This window comes from Xenopus laevis, chromosome 3L (genome assembly GCF_017654675.1).
Source record: "Xenopus laevis strain J_2021 chromosome 3L, Xenopus_laevis_v10.1, whole genome shotgun sequence".
NCBI classification, from domain to species: Eukaryota; Metazoa; Chordata; class Amphibia; order Anura; family Pipidae; genus Xenopus; species Xenopus laevis.
The window spans coordinates 113954151-113974373 of NC_054375.1; the positions used below are offsets into that span (position 1 = coordinate 113954151).

At 38.8% G+C, this 20223-nt stretch overlaps 1 protein-coding gene across 3 annotated transcripts; it reads right to left on the bottom strand.

Moving 5' to 3' along the window:
* Nucleotides 1-2484: 2484 nt before the first annotated feature.
* ttll13p.L lies at nt 2485-20142 on the bottom strand. 3 transcript variants are annotated; one of them, XM_041586833.1, is made up of 15 exons: nt 19864-20142; nt 16322-16629; nt 15406-15446; nt 14891-15009; nt 14277-14407; nt 13107-13263; nt 11543-11686; nt 10714-10799; nt 9625-9850; nt 8415-8596; nt 7896-8084; nt 7091-7274; nt 6424-6630; nt 5296-5644; nt 2485-4110 (listed from the first exon to the last, which is right to left on the bottom strand). In XM_041586833.1, exons 2-15 carry the CDS (start codon nt 16564-16566, stop codon nt 3896-3898), a joined length of 2475 nt encoding a protein of 824 aa, XP_041442767.1. In that variant the 5' UTR covers nt 16567-16629; nt 19864-20142; the 3' UTR covers nt 2485-3895. The 3 variants fall into 3 exon arrangements, with proteins under 3 accessions (XP_041442767.1, XP_018108675.1, XP_018108674.1); XM_018253186.2 differs by lacking the exon at nt 19864-20142 and adding an exon at nt 19154-19411 and having other exon boundaries at nt 16322-16626; XM_018253185.2 differs by lacking the exon at nt 19864-20142 and adding an exon at nt 19154-19411.
* Nucleotides 20143-20223: the final 81 nt, after the last annotated feature.

The following is a 20223-nucleotide window of genomic DNA, read 5'->3' on the forward strand; positions in this document are numbered from 1 at the left end:
AGCACTGGAAAGTTCTATTGCACGTTATTAACATCTGTTATTTCTTATTTCCGGTACGTTTATTTCCACAAGGTTCTTTTTATGGTTAACAGCCTAGTGTGGGACATGCCCTCTTCATTAAAGCAGTAGCTTTTATAGTAGGCTGTAAATAAGCACCACTTAGGATAATTGCACTGTCTGCCACTGCCATCCAGCAGAAACAGCAGCTGTCCACTTACCCTCTTTATTGCATTGAACATAAAGAACCCTGTCAGATATTCACAAAACAGTGGCAGGTGGACCTCAGCATGTTTAGCACCTTTAGTCTGCTTTGGTACTGCTCCCTGTGCATCCTAAAAGGTGTTTTTCATGCAATAATTTTGAAGGGGTTGTTCATCTTCCAACACTTTCTTCAGTTCAGTTGGTTTCAGTCAGTTCACCAGAAATATAGACTTTTTATTTAATTGCTTTCTATTTTGTCTTTGACCACTTTTCTAATATTGAAGTGTAAAGTTTAATTTTTCACCTTCTAAAGCAGCTGGGGAGGGTCGCCGACTCTGTAACTGTTTTAAATTGATACATTTAGTTGATACACGTGTTATCTTTGTCCCAGTTGAACAGAATCCCTGAGTTTCATTAAAGGCAGCTGTTGATAACTGAACTGAAAAAAGTGTTTGGAAGCTGGACAACTGCTTTAAAGGAGAATTCAACCACCAAAGTAGGCGCAAAAAGCCCTCCCCTGCATAGGCCCCCTCCCCCCCGGGCAAATTGCCTTAATTTACTTACCCCTCCTTCTAGGTCCTCTCCAGTGGAGTTCACTGCAGCCATTATCTCCCAAGCGGTCTTCTTCCTGTAGTCATTGGCATTTGGTGGTGCATGCTCAGTAGGAGGCATTTGCCGGTTAGCATCTACTGCACATGCTCCGAAAGTCACAAAGTTTCAGAAAAAGAAATCGGAAACTTTGTGACTTTCGGGTGCATGCGCAGTAGCTCTGTACCGGCAAATGCCTCCAACTGCGCATGCGCCCTAAAGTCACGAACTTTCCGATTTCTTTTTCGGAAACTTCGTGATTTTCGGCGCATGCGCAGTAGATCCGAGCCGGCAAATGCCTCCTACTGCGCATGCGCCACCAAATGCAGATGATTACAGGAAGAAGACCGCTTGGGAGAAGATGGCTGCCGTGAACTCCGCTGGAGAGGACCTAGAAGGAGGGGTAAGTAACAAGTTAGGGGGATTTTTGAGCCTAGGGGGTTGAATTCTCCTTTAAAGGAGAATTCAACCATTTTCCAAAAAAAAAAAAAAACGCTACCACCCACCCCATGTAGACCCTCCTCCCCCTCAACCTAGCTGCCCCCTGGAGAAATGCCCCTAACTTGCCCCTAAATTCACTGCAGTCATCTTTGTGTCTTCTTCCTCTGCAATTTCTGTCCATTTTGGGCGCATGCACAGTTGTCGCAAGCCAGTAAATTGCTCCAACTGCGCAAGCGCCACTTCGCCGGTCTATCACTCAGCTTACCGATGATCCGGAGGATGGCTACGGTGAACTCCGTTGCCTGAATCTGCGCCGAGGGGTAAGTATAAAGTTAGGGGCATTTCCCCGAGGGCAGCTAGACTGGGGGGAGGAGGAGAGGAGGTCTACGTGGGGTGGGGGTAGGGTTTTTTTTGGAAAATATTTGAATTCTCCTTTAAGCTGATATACACGCAGATATAATAGCATGAAACAAAGTTTCGTACAATTTTTGTCGATTGGTCATTTAGTCTATTAGACAGGTTCGAATATTTCTGTTGGGAAAAAAATAATATCTTTGAATACATTGCCTATCATAAACTAACTGGATCTTTGAGTATGGAGGTCAACACTTGAATCCCGTTTTCAGCAATAAATATCAGCAAAACATAAATCCAAGTCTTTGCACTAAAGCTAGCCACATGCTGCTATTAGTTGCCAACTTGTCCCCTTCAAACTATAGTTAGTAACTCCTACACAATATAAGGTAATTTAATAATAATTATTCTTAATAATATTTGCACATATTTTAATTAATATACAGTGAATTTTGCAATTCATAGGCTGTAGTACAAGAAGTGGAAAACAGAAGAATGAATATCAGCATTAAGGTATGCAGATGTCATTAGTGCAACATACATATATAATTGTGTGAGATGAAAAAGCATCTCTCTGCAACATCTGAGGGTTATTTATCAAAGGTCGAGTTCCTGAGTTTTTTTGTTCCTTGAATAAACTTACAACTTGAATGTTTGCTTATTTATAAAAAAAACTGAATGTTAAAAACTCAAATCAATGCAATTGGAGGGAATAACTTGAATACTCTAATTGATTGATTTATTGATGAAAAAACCTTGAATACCTCGAATTGATCGAGCTCAAAACACTGAAAAAACATCTTCAAATGGTTCAAGGGATCTGTCATTGACTTCTACATGACCTCGACAGGTTTAAGCTGGAGTATTTTTGGAATTGGGCTTTTTGCAGCTTCAGGGCATAATAAATTTGGGAAAATTTGAGTTTTTTTTTTTATTCTGAAAAATTTGAGTTTTTTACTGAAACGTTCCTCAAACAAACATTTTTTCGGAAAAACACAGCTCGACCTTTAATAAATAACCCCTCTAATCTTTACTTTACAATGATTGACTGTTCTATATTCACTCTTGCAGTGTCTTTTTAGAACATATTTAACAGATGTTAGTTAACTTGTGACAGATTCAATGCAATGCAGTAACACATAGCATCCAATCAGCAAATTGCACTAACTGCTCAGCTACAGTAAAGTTTTTGAATTAATTGCTGACCATCAGGTCATCTGAAGCCTTTGGAATGAGGTTTTAAAAGACCTACTCACAATCCTACCAATGACAGCCTGTATGAAAATTGTAATGTTCAAAGTCCTTCCAGGTGTACTTGGACTTGCCCACCTGGATACTATGAAAAATCCATGTGGGACCCCAGGCTGGTCCTGCAGCCAGCCCCTGCTACTAGTCTTGTGGTGTGTTGGGGGTGGTGGCCTTGCTAGACATGTGCAGAAGTACCTTGAAGTGTTTGGAGGTAGGTGTGGTAGCAGAGACCTGCACATGGGGGGAATGAGGTTTGGGACAATGTTTGGTGGCAGGGGGGGCTATACCTGTAGGTCTGATTCTCTGGAGGTCCCACAGAACTCCAGCCTGATGTTGGCTTTGGCATATATGTAAGTGGGAGGAGCTCAGTGGATTGTCAGTCTAAAGGTCCCCATAGACGCAAAGATTTTTCATTGGTGAACGATCGATTGCAGTGCAATCCAACCATCCGTCAAATTATTGTGAGGTTAGTGGGAATCGAACGATCGTGCATTTTATGATCTGTCAGAAATTTGATCGGCCAGGTTAAAAAAAATGTATCGGTCCCAGTGCGATCTATCTATGTTTGCAGGGCCAAGCAGGCAGCTCCCCTCAGTTTTTCTGGCAATATCGCTTGAAATGGTCTTTTTAGTTGATGGACAAATCGTACATTTAAACGATCGTTTTAAGATAATCGTTGTCTCACGATAAAAAAAAAAAATCTATGGCCACCTTTACTCCATAGATGCATTGCCTGATGCAGTATTTGGCCCCCAGCCTGATTACAGCTTGGGTATGGTGCCCTATATAAAGCAAAAGTCTAATTGGTCACTGCTGGTTACCACTTTGGAGTAAAATGACACCTGCTTTGTGAAAGCCACAATTTGCATCTGCTTGTTTTAATGTTACAGCTCCTATATGATGGGAGTTCTAGATTACCAGCTGCTGAGGTGGCAGCCAGTTGAGTTTTTCCACAGAAGCACAAGGCAAATTAAAATGCATTAAAGGAACAATACATAATGACTTTTGGCACATTTCCGAGAGAAATCTTTTTTCAAGAATGTGGAAGAATTGCAGTTATATGTTATTTAATGTGAAAGTTTCCTCGTCTGTGTTGCCTGGCATGATCAATGCGCTGTGCAAATGGAGCAGATGATGCGACTACTGCTAAGGGCTGATCTGCTGAAAACGTCCCAGTGACTGAAGGTAATGTGGAGGCTGTAGAAGGTGGAATTATAGGATTGATAAGAGTTCCAGAGACAGAACCATACCGGATTAGCTTCTTATTAGCTAGAAGTCCTGTTGGGAGAAAAAAAAATCATTATTGATATTCCGAGTAAATTTGCAAGTCATCGTCATTTTTATTTTTTTCGTGAATTTTCAATTATATAGCTTTTTGTTCAGAAGCATTTTAGAATGGAATTTCAGCAGCAATCTGGTTGCTAGAATACAATTTACCATAGCAGCCAGACAGTGGTGTGCATGACCGGAAGATAATTGGAGAGGGTCTGAATAGAAATGTAAGCTGCAATAGCAATTCAATTGAAGCCTTGTGGAGCAATGCTTTTCTCTGCTGCCAGGGTCAGTGACCCCCTATCTGAAAAGTGTAAAGAGAAAGGCTATATAGAACTACTGTATTTCAAGAGATGAGCAAAGACAAGTTTTCAAAATATAAGTAAATATTTTGGCAGGATATCGCTACTGGACATTACATATAGTTTTTAGGCATGTTTTAAATTATTAGTAAATTAATATAATACATTTTTGAATACAATTCATTAATGTTTTCTGTAACAAACGAATTATTGTCTGTAACATTAATTGCATGAAAAGCTTGTAGACTTAAAAAACACATAGGGGGTCATTTACTTTTCCCTGGGGGAATGCTGCACTCCGCTCCTTGTGATGGATTGAAAGAAGCAGAACGCAGCATCGGGAGGCACAGGCCAACTCTGTTTTTATTTGCACGTCACAATGCCCATCCTCCAGCTATATGCTGACAAATGCAATCAGTGCTATATTTTTTGAGGCAGCCACAGGTTTTGGAGCTCCATTTGCTCAGTTTTGGAGCCAATTGGACAAGCCAGGGAGGCAGTGTGCAAAGTGCAAAAAATGGCCATGCTACATACTTTTTTGCACTTTGCACACTGCCTAGGAGGACATAAATTACCCCTATAGAGATTAGCTGCACTCAACAGGCTTCCTCACTGGGGTATTACAATTATTTGACCTGCCTCTTACATTGTCTAATCAGGAAAGTGGATCCTGACCAATTCAGAAGAAGCAGAAAGTCTGCAAGTCACAGCCTTTTTTTGCACTTTGCAAGTCACGGCCTTTTTTTGCACACTGCGTGGGGAATTGTAAATTAAGCCTCATTCTGGGGGCATTTCTCCATGTATCAGTATCACATGCAGGGAAATATGATGGAGTAAGCTATAACTAATAATATCAGTGACTATGAAATAAAAAATTAAATAAGCTTACTGGACTCCATCTTGTTTTTGGCACTTTGGCACTGGTCTGTGTTAGTTAATCCTTTCAATGGCTTTAAATACATTTCACTTTTAGCTGCAGAGGCCAGCTCACACTGAAGTCCAGTCCAAGTTAGTTTTTTATTATCGCCATGTCTCCTCATTAACAGCTGCGTTGAGGGAGGAGGTACAACCAAGGATGTGAAGCCAGGAAAATATGCTGGGTTCCCAAAAGGTAAACCACTAAAGGTTCCATGGCTGCTAAGCTGTTTTGTTTCTGTGGATGATGCTCCTTGAAAGAACACTGGATTCAGGGGAATAATAGCTTCTGGGTCTTGGTACCTAATAAAACCTTCTGCATGCTGGTAATAAATGGGGAAAAAGAGTTAAAGCCTGAAACAAAATGTACACTTCTTTGGGTTGTTTATATTACGTTAACTATAGCTTGTATCTTCATAAATCATGGGTGTTCAAGCAAAACGGTGCATGTTATGTACATACCCTAATGCCTATAACTCAAAGGCTCCATCACAAACACATTAAAGTTATACTGACACAAAAAACTACTTGTTAAAATGTATATTAAAAGTTACCTATAGATCACATTCATCATTTTTTGCTGAGAGGTTTGTTGTTGTAAGTAATTGTTAATTGAAGTTCCTAAATCTGACTGTTTTGCCAACCTGACTGTCCCATCTCAGCCTGTCAGTTAAAGTTTCTAATGCTAACGGACTCCTGCTGCACAAATATGGCAGCCCCCTCATACAGGAACATGGGGCATCAGACAGGTAATATAAAAGCATTGTGCAAATACTTTATGGCAAAGTTATAAGTAGCTTTCAAAAGCAATTTATGATTACTGGTGTTAGTATCTCTTTAAATCTGATTGGGCTTGATTTATTAGTTCATAAGGTACTATATTCATACTTCCAAAGTGAGGGACACGGATTTCTGCAGCCAGCTACAATGAAGCTGCATAGATACCATACCAGATACAGATACCAGCAGTAATCTTTGAAAGAGTTTATTGCTTGTTTCTAAACTGGGTAAGCAAACAATAGCTGGACTCAAAGCAGAACCAGTGGGGCCCCTATCAGGAACTCAAAAGCACGTTTACATGCTTTCTAATATTAAAGCATACCTGGTTTCTTGGCTGTGATTCACCAAGGTAGTGTTCAATTGCTTGGAGGTCCGAAGTGCCATGATCTACAAGGCTCAGCACTCTATGCACCTGATCCACAATACCAAGTTCATAGATTAGTCTCTCTCTTTGTTGCAGACTTTGGAGCCTTTCTCGTTCTTCTTTCTCATCAATGTCCACAGGTTTCATAGTATCATATCTGACCTCCTGTGATATTCATAGAAGAATCAAGACATTAATAAAGAATCTTGAAAATGTAGAAAATTTTGGAATATCAGCACCTGCTTATTACAGCCTGTAAGCTAGCTATGTACATTGCCCTGGATGCACGTTTCCATGTAATCCCAGTCTGTCTCACTGTAAAATGGTTACAGACTCACATTTAGGGGCCCATTTATTTTGCTGTGTAAAACATCACGGATCGTTGCTTTTATTTTCTAACTTGTAGCTGACATCTAATTGTTAATTGGTTGCTATGGGCAACATCGGTGGTAATGTTTTTCTCCAGTGTATTACACAGCATGATAAATAGGCCCCTTGGTGCATTGCTTCCAGAATTCCCCTTTATGTGAGAGTGCTTTTGGTTATTACACTCTGCAGGGCTTTGCTCACTACATTCACTTTGTTGTTTCCTAAATACTGGTTCTGTGTGATGTCAGCAAAATACCTTTTTTTCCACGTATCTGTAGTGAGCAGATGTACTGCGAATCACAGATCTCTTCATCACTTTGGGCTTTGAGGCTTTTTCTCCTGCTGACTCTCCCTGCAAAATGTCTTTCGTCTCTCTCTTCTTTTTCCCAAAAGGTGTTTCCAGTTGTTCCTTCTTTATACGCAGTTCCTCTAACTGTTGCCTGTTAGATAAAAATTCACCAATAAATACCTTGGAAATAAAGTTCTTCTACCAAGATGTAGTGCTAGTGTCAGGTGCTAATGTGAATACTGTGATTTTTGCTCATGGGTGCCTATTCATACATAAATGAAAAAGAGTATAAACTAATGCACCACTGAACAAGCAATAAACTACATACTGTAGTATCTGATAAGCTAATGATAATGTTCACTATTGACAATACCAGATACATTTCAGCTACATTTTTAAATCATATTTGACCACCTTGTTAATTCCATCCACGCCAAACATTCTGCCCTTAATTATAACCATTACATCTTCTGGTGCATGCTTGCTCCTCATCAAATACATCATTAATATATGTCTCCCATTTTTTAACAGCGTATATATCAATGGGTGAAAGTTAATCCTTTGATAAATATGCCTTTCAAAATCCCATAGAAATTAATGGAGAGAGGTGAAACTTCACTCTAGCAGACTGTAGCAATCTTTAACTTCACTCTTTGATAAATATACCCCATAAAGTTGAAGGAGTACATTAGCCACAATATACAATGCAGATTGACATATAGGAATTGCTGAATCATTGCTCACAACCAGCCATTTTGTTTTTACATCATACCTTGCACACTCCTCTCTTGCCTTTGAAGCTGCAGTCTCTTGGAAGAGAGACCCACTGTGTTTGAAGAACTTTTCATACACCTCTCCTTCAGCTTTTGGGTAAATTCGCCGATACCCTCCAAGATGGCTTTCCTCATACTTTTCCATTTGTGCCAGCCAAGAGGCCTGAGAGGTTTCCAACTGTTCCCGCCTGTGTTCAGAGAACAGGTATAAGACAGCCGAGCATTTTTGTTATCAGGCTCTGGAACTGCTGCTAATACATAGCTATCAATTATACTATAAATAAAGCTTTTCGTTCTTTACTTTACTATGCAGTGCATCCAAAGGGGGCCATATTTATGTGTTCATATTATTTTAAAGGCTTTAATCCCCCCACATAACATGCACCCTGATATTATTACTAAAGCTGGGGCCACCAACCTAACCCCATTTCTGTTATTTTTTTGCAGATTAATGAAATACTCCAGTTTCTACAAAATACTTTTTGTGGTTTCTATTTTTTGAGATGTATTTTGCCCACCGAGTTTCTCGAGGTAGATTCCGCTGAAATAAACGCTCTTTGACTCGCCGTTTATCCTCCTCAAGAACTTTTCTCTTGTCACAAGCACGGAGGTTGATTAAATTAAGTGTGTCCTGAATCAGAGGGTCCTTGACCTCCTTGTCCAAGATGGAGTCAGTTGTAAAACTAGGGGAGTGATTCACCTTTTCAAACAGAAAAATACATACTTTTTTAAAAAAATACTACCAGATCCAGCCTCTATCTGTGAATGTCCCCCTTTTATACAAAACAAGTATTGTTTGCCCATATATTGCAGTATTATATATAATCTGCCCAACAATTTCATTGTCATCACTACATCCCTGTAGGAGTATTCAGATCAGAGTTAACTGTGATATCGTCAAATTTTGCAGTACTGCAGCAGACAGGGAGCTGGGCTGCCACTCATTTTATTCACTGCTTGGTACTAAAAGGGATATCTCCTCTCCCATGGGCGATGAAGCACCTGAGAACACCTGCCGCTCTGGATTCATTTTATCGCCACATTTAAAACGCTTTACATGCAGCAATTCAAGGCATTTTCAATTCAAGTATTTTCAGGTGCTTTATTGCCCCCAGAAAATAGAACACCCAGTTTGCCATACCCCTAAATGCCTATTCACAGAAAGTGGCAGAGAACCAAAGCACCCTTATGGTAAAAATAATAATAGAAAATGTGACAACCCTTCCAACACATAGAAGGACCCTGACTGGTAGAAAATTAAAAAACACACACATACATCTATCCATATGTTTCTTAAAAATCTATGGTTTTGTTATTTCTTGAGCAAAACAGGGAAATTCAAGCTACTCCATGTCTTGTCCTTGTGTGGTAGATGACTATGAATGCAACCATGTCTTGCCCACATGGCTTCATATGAACATCCCTGTACTAAGATTGCCTGCTTGCTTTATTTTTGTTCAAGACTTGTGCATTTTTATGATCACTTAAATAATCCTGCTTAATTGAGCAAATCAGCGTTTGTTCAGCTTTAGCATACAAATGTAATTTACAATTCTACAGCTACCTATTATTTGTATTGAGTTTCAATATAAATCAAAGGAAAAAATAATAATTGTAATGGTTCCAGGCAGCCTCTTTGCTTCAGATAACATTTCCAGCCATTCTGTGTACTAGTAAGTCAAATATCTCTCTTTTGTTTACTTACAAAGAATAACACATTTATTTTACCTCTATAAGCCAAGGCTTTAATTTTTTGTCGAGTAGAATATCAAACCCCAGTATCTCAAAGCAAGCACTACCAGCAACATGATTTGGGAAACAAGTGCGATAGTTGTGCTTTAGGATAGGGTGAGCAGAAATGAGAGTCTTAATAATAACATCATCAATGTCCTCCCAGAGTTTGCATGTGTTATAGTGATTGTTCTCCAGCCATGTGTTCAGCGTGGAAAGTTTCCTAATAGAAGAGAAATAAGATTGTTACCATATAAGACAGGGGTACAGGTTACTTAACAATACATACTTAACAATAAAGGGTATTGTTCTTAGTATTTTCACATTCTATTTGGCTAATGAAAATGGTCAATGAAAGCAATGTTGTAGTGGGATTATACATATATATAAGAGAAATGAAAATAGTGTGCCCTGTCTTTGTCCCACTGGTGCTCCATTTTAAACACCATATAATCCAACAGGTAACGTAGGTGAGGGGGACAGAAGGACAAACACAGAATTACTGCAACAGTAACCACATGTGGGTTGCAATAAAGTTGCTCTGTAGCTCGGCATTTGTCCTTCTGTCCCCCTCACCTATGTTACCTCATTGTAATGTTGCAGGCTTGCCTTATTCCTTTGAAAATGCTGTTTACAGATGGCAGGATGACACAAGTTGACATTTTTATATTGTTTACCCAGCATGCACACATGCCTCCCAGCTACTCAATGGTATACCTCATGGCCAATAGATTGTACATGTTGGTGTACCAAAAGTAATTCAATAGGAGGGATGTCTGCTCCACTGTCTATGCTCTTTATGCAAGTATATAAGGACACAAGTAAATTTGAACTGTTCCCAAGAAACAAAATGAGACCTGTAATTCATGCCTCTATCAATTTTCAATTATCAGTGTGATAATCCTCTGCAATAAGACAACATGATGGGGTGACTAGCACAAAGATATATAAGGATATGTCTGTGATTTGTCCTGGCAAACCCTATGATTTCAATGGCTTGTACTAAAAATTGGAGGATTTTTGAAGAATGTGGAGTATTAAAGGATGAAGAATGGAATGACATATTTTTTATAATGTTTATCTCACCTTTTACTTCCTGTCAAATCATCTCTGATAAAGTTCTCGTTATGTTTATTGATTGCATAATTGGTAAGATGCATGCAGACGTCATCCTGTAAAAAATATAATTCACATTTTGTTTTGTTTGCAAACAAGTAAAACATGGTCTAATGACAAGTATGATTTAGCCTTAATGCTTATACATAGTACAATGTGATAGTATAATTTATTGTTCACACAGAACATTCCTTCTCCACATATGCCCTCATATATTATTGTTTAAAGGAGGTCCAGTCGGTATATTTGCCAGTGATTACTACAAAGCAAGCAAAGAAAAGTCTCCGTGTCCCACTTTCAACCCTCAGAGTCCTTCACTGTTTTGTTTGCTCAGCGCCTCTACCCTAGTGTACATCATACACAGGAACTGAGCAATGAGTAGCCCATAAAGAATATATAAACAATTCAAATAAATTTGCTGATAACCACATTTATTTAGTATACATTTTCAGTAATACATAGTACGAGGTTGTTCTGACTTTTTACCGTTATTTAACTTCATAATCTGTCCATTCATAAGAATGCCATTCAAAGACTCCAGAAAATGTGTGGTTTCTAATTGTTAAATTGCAAGGAAAAGTGCTAGTGTGTGTACTTTCTAAATTTGCATTAAATAAAGCATTATTTGTTTAAAAGTGGCACGAGAATGTCCTTCATTTAACAGGCAACAATATATGTATGATGTGTTTTAAAATAAAAAATTTAAGACATAACCCACATGGACCATTAAATGCAGCCAAAAATTGGTGCCTGATAAATGATCAATGTTAGAAGCTATTTTAAGGAACCTTCTTTTTACCAGATTACTGTGACTGGGTTCTACATAATTCATTGTTGCAAAACGCGCCAGCCCTTCTTTGTAGACGAAAATACGCAGGGGTTCACAGGACGTGACAAGGACATATATTCGAAGGTCAAATTTGAATCCATCGATGAGGAATGGCTGCATGCAATAAAATAAGGGAAGTAGTAAAACAGCAATATCAGGACAGTATAACAAGATATCCAGCCCGCAAAGCAATTTGCTTAAAGACTTCTTAACAATTAAAAGCTCTGAGTTGTAACTGCCATCAGGTGTATAAGCAGTCTGCGTTGTCTGACCTAAAGTATGACAAAATCATTTTTAAACCTAGACCTAAACCTGGTAAAACTATTTGCTAAACTAGAAAACCAGAATAATAAATATTTGTCTAACTTACTGTATAATATGCATGGGCGAATAAAGCCCTTTATTTGGCAAGCCCCAATTCAAACACTAAATTGGAAATGGAAAACCACAGCATTTACCTAAACTGTTGTTTATTTTTTTAAGAGTGGAGTTGGCCAGGGATTGCCCATTAAGATGGAATATGAAAAGAATGCCTATTTGTTGTCTTAAATTCTATCTTGACTAATTAAGGTGAGATTTGGGGTAAACACATATGTGTTGCCCATATTACTGGAAGCATTAATAAATGGCTAATATATATAGGGAGCCATAGATAAACAGAGAAATAAACGTTAGGAAATAACGTTAGAAACTCTAAGGGGCAAATTTACTTATCTTCGAAGTTGCGCCAGCGTTGGCTTTGCCGCACTTTGCCAGGCGAAGTTTCGCCAGGGTGCCTCTAATTCACTAAAATCTGAAGTTGCGCTCAGGGTGGCGAAAGGTAGCAAAGTTGCACTAGCGTTACTTTGTCAAGCAAAGTGAAGTTAAAGTACAATAGACAAAGTACAATGTAGCAGAAAATAAATTACACTACACAAGCCTGGGAAAGCTTCATAAAATAAAATAGAGTTGTTATTTTGCCCTATACATGTACCCACTGTATATTTTAGGTGCCATATGTTATGAAAAACTTTTTCAGCTTATCACCCTTCAAAAAGTAAAAGACGCCAGCGTTTATTGGGACTATCAACTTTTTTTGAAGCAAGCCCTATCTATTCTATTGCACTTCGCCTGGTCTGAGGTGGCGAAGGCAAGTCTGGCGCAAGAGGTAATGTTCAGTAAAATGCGCAAGTTAGTGAATTAGCGTAGTTACGTCCTTTCTCCATAGCGCAACTTCGCCTGGCGTAAGGGTGCGAAGTAGCGCTAGAGTAGGTCCACTTCGCTAGCAAATTTACGACAGCACCCGTTAGTAAATCGACAAAGTAACTAAATTATGTCACGCTGGCGAATTTGCACTAGTGTTAGCCGCTTCGCGCTTTAGTGAATTTGCCCCTAAAAGTCTTAAGTTTGCTTTCAGCACCCTCCAACTTTCACTAAGTTCTGGGGTATAAGGGGGCCACAAGACATTTTTCAGTTCTAAATGATTACAGTGTTATATGTATATGTTTCTTCCTCATTGTTTTAAAGATTTTACAAAACATCCACACGGTCTTACTTTAGGAATGTACTGCTGACAAATCATGTTATCACTGTGATTTATATCCTTCAGGTTCTTGGAAAGAAATATGCCCCGGCCCTGGCAGCCACTGTCAGGCTTACAGATGTAGGTGCTGTTTTTTTTTGTGCGGCAATGGGCCTGGAGATCACCATAACTAAGGAAAGAATAGAGAGGAGTTGATGCATTTCATAGGTAACCCCCTTTTCTTATAGCTAGAGAGTCACAGTACAGTAAAAATATAAGCCTAGGCTGCTTCTTTATGGATAAATATTATGCACCATTGACAGAATGTACATTTAAAAAAAAAAAAAGGAGGAAACACGTTTCTAATGTATCTTTCATCTTCTGTTATGTGAAGCTTTAAATGTATTGTTCAGTGTAAAAAAAAAAAAATCTAATATAGTTAGTTTGCCAAAAATGTAATGTATAAAAGCTGGCGTGACTGAATGTGTAACATAATAGCCAGAACACAATTTCCTGCTTTGCAGCTCTCTTGGTTTCCACAGATTGGCTGAAGGCTGAGGATCAATTGTAAACTCACTGAACAGTTATGTCCCATGTGGCCCCCCTTCAAGTTGCTGTCTAACTCAGAGTTATAGAGCTGAAAATCAGAAAGTTATGTTCTGGCTATTCTATTAGACATCAGGCCACTCCAGCATTGATAGATTATGTTATGTTTACAACAATATGTTTTCTGACATTCATTGACTTCATCCCACATTTAGGAAACTATTTCCTATTACCTATTGCTTTGTTTGCAACTACTGTATATCATTTTTGACATTAATTGAATGCATCCCTCATTAAGGAATGATATAAAACTTTAAATATTTTCAAAACTAAATACAGTATGGCCCTAGATATGCCACTGTATCTCTTTAGTACTGCAAGGGGATTTGCTGTGGACAATATTATAGGAATGGGCTGTTACTGTAATAGAACTGCTGAACGTCTGGACTGGTACAGTATGTTCAATATGTAAAACAGAAATATGTTGAAGGGCTGCTGAAATTAGGAGGCTGGTCTGAGATAACAGATACATCTAAATTATAGCATTACAAGCTGTAGTATATATGAATGTATATTTTTATTTAAACTGTGCTATTCTTATATGCCTTTAATCAAGCTGGACGGAAAGAAAGGTTTTGTTGCGCAGATAAAACTCACTCAGCAGGCAAGCACCACGTTCGAGGAAAGATGTTATACTCTTTTGGAAAGAGCTTTGACAGTCTATTCATATTCCTTGCCAGAAGATCCTTCCTGCATATTTCAGTCATACCAGGGAAATGATTTATTTTCTGTTAAAGGAAAAATCACTTTAATTTGGTTCAATCCCACAGAACAATTTTTCCATATAGTGGACCAGTCATCTGATATTGCTTAAGTTCCAGGGCTGGATATAATGGAAATCAAAATTGTATACAAAAGTATATGGACTGGCTGAGTAGACCGAGGGCCATAAATATCCTATGGATATCTGTACCACATCCCTCACATAGATGGCAGAATACTTGTACAGCTTTACGAAGTAATAACAAAGCATTTATTATACATACCAGTATCTTTTTGATTTAAAAATCAATAATGTGTCTCTAATCCAATAATGAACTGGCTACTGAATAAACTGTGTGTGTTTTGTGTGACTATCATGCAGAATTTATTGCAGGCACCAGTGGTACACACTGTTGTTACACTGACTGACTGCCATTGTTTGATCCTATGGGGTGCAGGTGCTAGGCTGCCAAAGGTTACCTTTCCCTGGCCTATTCTAGAAATATCACCTGGAATCTCTTCATGTCCATAACACGTTCCAGTGATACAGAGCAGTCTGTCCAATAAATGGTCCACTCTTCTTCATCACCAACCTCTTTAAGCCCACAGCGTCTGGCAGCCCGGTGGACTGAAACACAATTGCAATAGTAATAGGCTTTAAGTGCTTGATTTTTGTGTTACAACAGAAATGCTCTAGTATTTACTCACTGTAACAGTTTTGTGCTAGGTATGCAGGAAGATTAAAATTGCTATGCTGGCATGTTTATTGTATAACACTGTAAATGGAAATCGTAACGAGTCCCTGCTAAATGTATGCTTCAATAAAACTATTACTTGCTGTTTCCATTAATTGTGACCTTAATTACATTACTGTCATAGTTAGCGATACGTGGCTGTAGCTGGAACAACAGCAGCTCATCTGGAGCAGGTAGAATATAGGTTCCTGGAATACCCTGGAGTTGGAGGGGATTAATTATCTTGCCTCTGGAGCTACCAAACTCAGAGCTCTGGCAACCATACTTACCACTTTCATACTTGCAGTTGGTTAAGTTTATACCAAGGACCCTAAAATAGAAAAGGGATATCAATTACGGACTGTATGGCTACTGAAAATATCACACATAGGGGCACATTTACTTATGTGAGAATTTTCACTTTTCGGAAGGCTCCCTCATTCTTCGCACAACTACATCAGACGCTATTATATGACGAATGCGGCGTAAAGAAAGAAAGCTGGCGTACTTTCGTCAGCGATGATTCGTTAGTGCGAAAATTTCTTAGCGAATTTTCTCTAGCGTTACTTTCTGTCTTGCGAAACTTTGTTAACTTAACCTCAATTTAAATTCAATGAGTATATAAAGGTCACATTTATGTATTTATTAGTGATGTTGGTTACATTGCTGGAAGTGGCCACTTTTTATTAAAATGTCCAAGGAAGCAAAAGGAATACAGAGATTGTCTATTGTCCTAGACATGAGCCCACCCTAAAACAAATGTGGCATGGTTAAATGGTTAAAAAGGTGTAAATAACATATGTTTAACAGTTACAACTTGTAAACATAATCCTACTTTAAATATGAAAAAACACCAGTCTTTATGACTTTTGGAATACAGGATATGATGTCATAACATAATAATGTTGAGGATGTAGCTTCATGATGTTAATCTGCAAGGCAGAAAAGGGTAATGAATAGAAACTTTCACACTTAAAAATAAATTAGCGGATTAACAATTGTTTGCCTAAAAGAAAATTTGCCTAGTGAAACGGCACAAAACTTCTACAGTGCTGAGGTTTTTTCCAGTTAAGTGTGTTACTCATGTTTTAGTAAACTGGTTATGTCCCTGAGAATAGTCTTTTTGGTGGATTTTCACCAAAACTATGCTTCGCTCTTTAGTTAATCTGCCCCTAGACTGAACATACTGTATATAGCAGAATATACCTTTGTTTTCTTCTTTTTTTCTTTTTCGATTCATCTCCTGATTTCTTCTGTGTTGTCTTTGTTTGTTTCAGTTCATTAGGCTGTTGGTCTTGGCTGTCAGTAAGTACTTCTTGCAGTTCATCTGGAAGGTTTGTGGTCACTTCTGGGATGCCCTCTAATTCAACCTCATTTTCATCCTCTTCTTCTTCCTCTCCAGAATCATCATCATTAGATTCAGCAGATTCAGTAAAAACATCCACCTTCATTTTGTCATATCAGGTGCACTCTACCATCACATTATTGCAGGGCTTAATTCAGTTAAAGAGCTGCTGTTGGTATAAGGGAGGAAAACAAAATCATTGGCTTCAAGATTATATTATAATCTGGAAAATCAAATGGAGTTGTTCAAAGCCTTGAACTTGTAGAGAACGTGGGAAAGGCATTTGTAATCCAAATCTGGGGAACCCCTAACTAAAATAACAGTGATACAGACCTATCACTTCCATAGAGCATATTGATCCCCTTCTTTATTGCATTCATTTAAACACATCTGCCAGGTGCCCAGGCATTTGTCAAGATGTATTTAAAGCACGGTATAGATTGTAAGTCCCTCAGGGCAGGGACCTCACTCCAACTGTGTATTAAAATTCATAGCGTTTAATTATCCTCATTCGTTTTATTTATATTAACAGGAAGCCTGTGTTTACATCATATATATATATATATATATATATATATATATATATATATATATATATATATATATATATATATAAGCTTTTGAGAAAGTGGCCGGAGAGCTACGAAACGCGTCAAGCGTAATGGTTTTGTACACTATTGGCTATATTGACTTTTAATGGATTAATAAAGTATTGGATTTTATACATTCTACTCTATGTGGTGCTCCAAGCTACACAGATGAATTTACATCTTATATAGCACTACATACATATACAGGGATATATAAACAGACACATATATACACTCATAATGTGTCATGCCATTAAAGGAAAACTATACCTTTAGAATAAATCTTTAACCAACAAATAATTGTATCCAATTGAATATACAACAAGAAAAGTATGCTCTTTCTGAAAAGTCTTTATATATATATATATATATATATATATATATATATATATATATATATATATATATATATATATATATATAGTAGTTTTATACATACAGGCTGGTTTATCTGATGTATCTTTAGGTCTTGCGATGTTCAGGTGTATAGTTTCCCTTTCAGTATCTCTTTATAAGTTACAGAGTAATTGTAGACCCTGAGATTATAAATAATTAGAGTTACAAATTCCTTTGTGCGGTTAGTTTTAAAGAGCAACTGGAGCCCTTAGTTTAGTTTATTTTCAATGCTTTAATACCACAGTGCTCTGCAGCTACACACAGCCAGCATTCCTATGCCACAAATGCAGCCATAACTTGCCTAAGCCTTTCAGGTTCCTCCACTATGGAACTACTGTGTCTCTATCTGTCCCTCTAAGGCTCAGTAGCTGCTTAGTTCCCCACATGAAGTAAAGCATTCTTGGTGCACATGAATACCAAGTACCCACTGCCTTACCTCTGCCATCTCCTCTTGGACTGCTGGACCATCTTAACTTGGCCACTTCTCTAGAAGGCATTATAGGCTCATCGCTAACCAACTACACACATGACACCACATTTTTCTCTATAGTTGGAAAATGGGATTCAGTGGCATACAATTTGTCGCCTGGCCCCCTCCCCCCGCAGGAAAGTTTTATGAGTCCTGACATGGGTTGCGACACGATCAACTTGCAAACCCCAGGCCAAACATTTGCACCCCTCCGCCAACTCGTGTGAGTGCCCCAGTAGTTTGCTTCCTTACTATGTGCAACAAGTGGTGGTGGGGACCTGTAAACATACAGCAGACCATCCGGGATCACATCTCCCCTGGATCCCCCCGTGAAGTCTGCTATATGTTAGTTAGTGGTGGCATCATATACAAGAACAAGTTCAGTGTGCAAACTGCAATTTCAGATGCAAAACACCATGTATTTCTACTTAATCTGAAATTACTTTCCCAAACTTTTAGAGTACAGTAATTTCAGCCATGCTCTGAGTTGTTGCAGCTGGACTCAATGTGTCAAAATGGGCACATAGTGCAAGTTGTGACTAGCATTTCTAGAGTGGGGGTTGCCTTTCAGAGGGTGTGTTTAAAACGCAGTTTGCATCAGATCCATTGGACGTAAGTCTGGTATGCCTATGGAGTCAAACCTGCTGTAGGAATCCCGAAGTTATCACCAGGTCCAGGGTTGTCATTGAGCCTGCAGGTGCATGCCGAGTCCCCTCCTTTAAACTTAAATACTGGCATTAGCTCATGCCTGTGTAAATAATGGCAGCTATGGCAAGACAAATTAAGAGCCCTGCAAAGGTTCTGTATATAAAGGGACAGACCCGAATCACTGCCTTGCAAGAGGAGAATGCTTCATGAGAAAGGAGCATGTTGGGGAAGACTGGGAGTGGTTGGGGCAGGTTGAGGGTTTGGGCTAATTTGTCCCTCATTATATGATCCAAATACCCATCACACGGTTGCTTTTTAAATTGGGGAGCTACAAAATTTGCATTGTCAAAGTTCAGTGAGTTATAGGGAATTGAAATGACATTTATTAACATCCATAAAAGGTCATAATAATAATAATAATACTCCTTCTAGGGATGCCAAAAATATCAGTCTTCCTATAGTTTTCTGTGTTTTTTCCAATTAATAACATAAGCATTAAAGCACTGTACTGAAATCATGCCTCCACACTCCCCTCACCCGGTAACTCTGCTGACAGACATATAACAGGAGCTTAACAGTGACACACTAACCTGGCACAGGTCTGACTGCTGCCCATGTTTGCCAGTTCCTCCTAAAAGCCATTCTGCTCGCTCTCTACAAGTAACCAAGTCCCAGCAAAGTTCTGCCAACAACTGACCAGTAACCAAGGAAACCAAAGCAAGCCACTGCAAGCTGGGGGAGTGCTAGTGGGTGTGTACATTACACATTGGGTGGGGATTCCCAGCAATGAAGCTGCCAGGAGGCAGTGCATAGTAACTACTCAGAACATAGCACAGAGTGATTTTGTTTTTTATTAAGGGAGGCTAGTTAAAGCAATATTTTGCATTGTTTTTTCACAAATAGGCCCTTGCTTTTCATGAATACAGAGGCCCAAACAGCCCCCCGCCAGCCCAATAAATAGTGTGAAGGGGCAAATCTTTCCAATTTTGCTTTACGGAAAAATGTGCAAATCAATGAAAATTTAAAAAAGCCGTATTTTCACATATATTCATTTATTTTTTGACTTTTTTTTTCAATGCACGTGTTGTGTTATTTTGGGCTACTTTTGAATGCCTCTTGGCTAGGGTTGCCACCTGGCCGGTATTTTACCGGCAGGGCTGGTAAAAATGATGGTTGATCCCAATGTTATAAATAGGGAAAAAAGATAAATATATAGGAAGGCCGGTACTTTTTTCCAGAAAAGGTGGCAACCCTACTCTTGTTAGTTTTGGGCTGGTTTTGAAAACTAGACCTGGCAAACCTGGAGGAGATCCTGGGGAAGGGAAGTATCATTGAACATGACTTGTAGACATTCCAGACCTCCAAATCCATTCATAACCGGTGTACAGACTGCATTCATCAGCTGCAAGGGGGCTGTACCACTACCCTGTAAAGGTGGGGGGGGGAGAGAATTGAGTGAGATGAAAGGAGGATTATTTCTAGATGCCAAACACATTACTTTGTACCACTTTGTTCTGGATATAAACGTTTAGTCTGATCCGTATAGTACGTCCTCCAGTTCTTCTTACCCCTCAAAACTTTGTGTATGTTAAAGTTAGTTTCTGCTTGAGTGGCGGGGCAGGGAACCGTGTTTGTTCCCATTACTAAACACTACCCGTGC

Excerpts from the sequence above, each read along its gene's own strand:
- ttll13p.L (XM_041586833.1), bottom strand. The coding sequence starts at position 16,566 with ATGAAGGTGGATGTTTTTACTGAATCTGCTGAATCTAATGATGATGAT. Across the intron at positions 5,645-6,423 it reads AATCACAGCCAAGAAACCAG|CATGCAGAAGGTTTTATTAG; the intron begins GTATGCTTTAAT and ends ATTTATTACCAG. Across the intron at positions 4,111-5,295 it reads CAAAAACAAGATGGAGTCCA|GACTTCTAGCTAATAAGAAG; the intron begins GTAAGCTTATTT and ends TTCTCCCAACAG.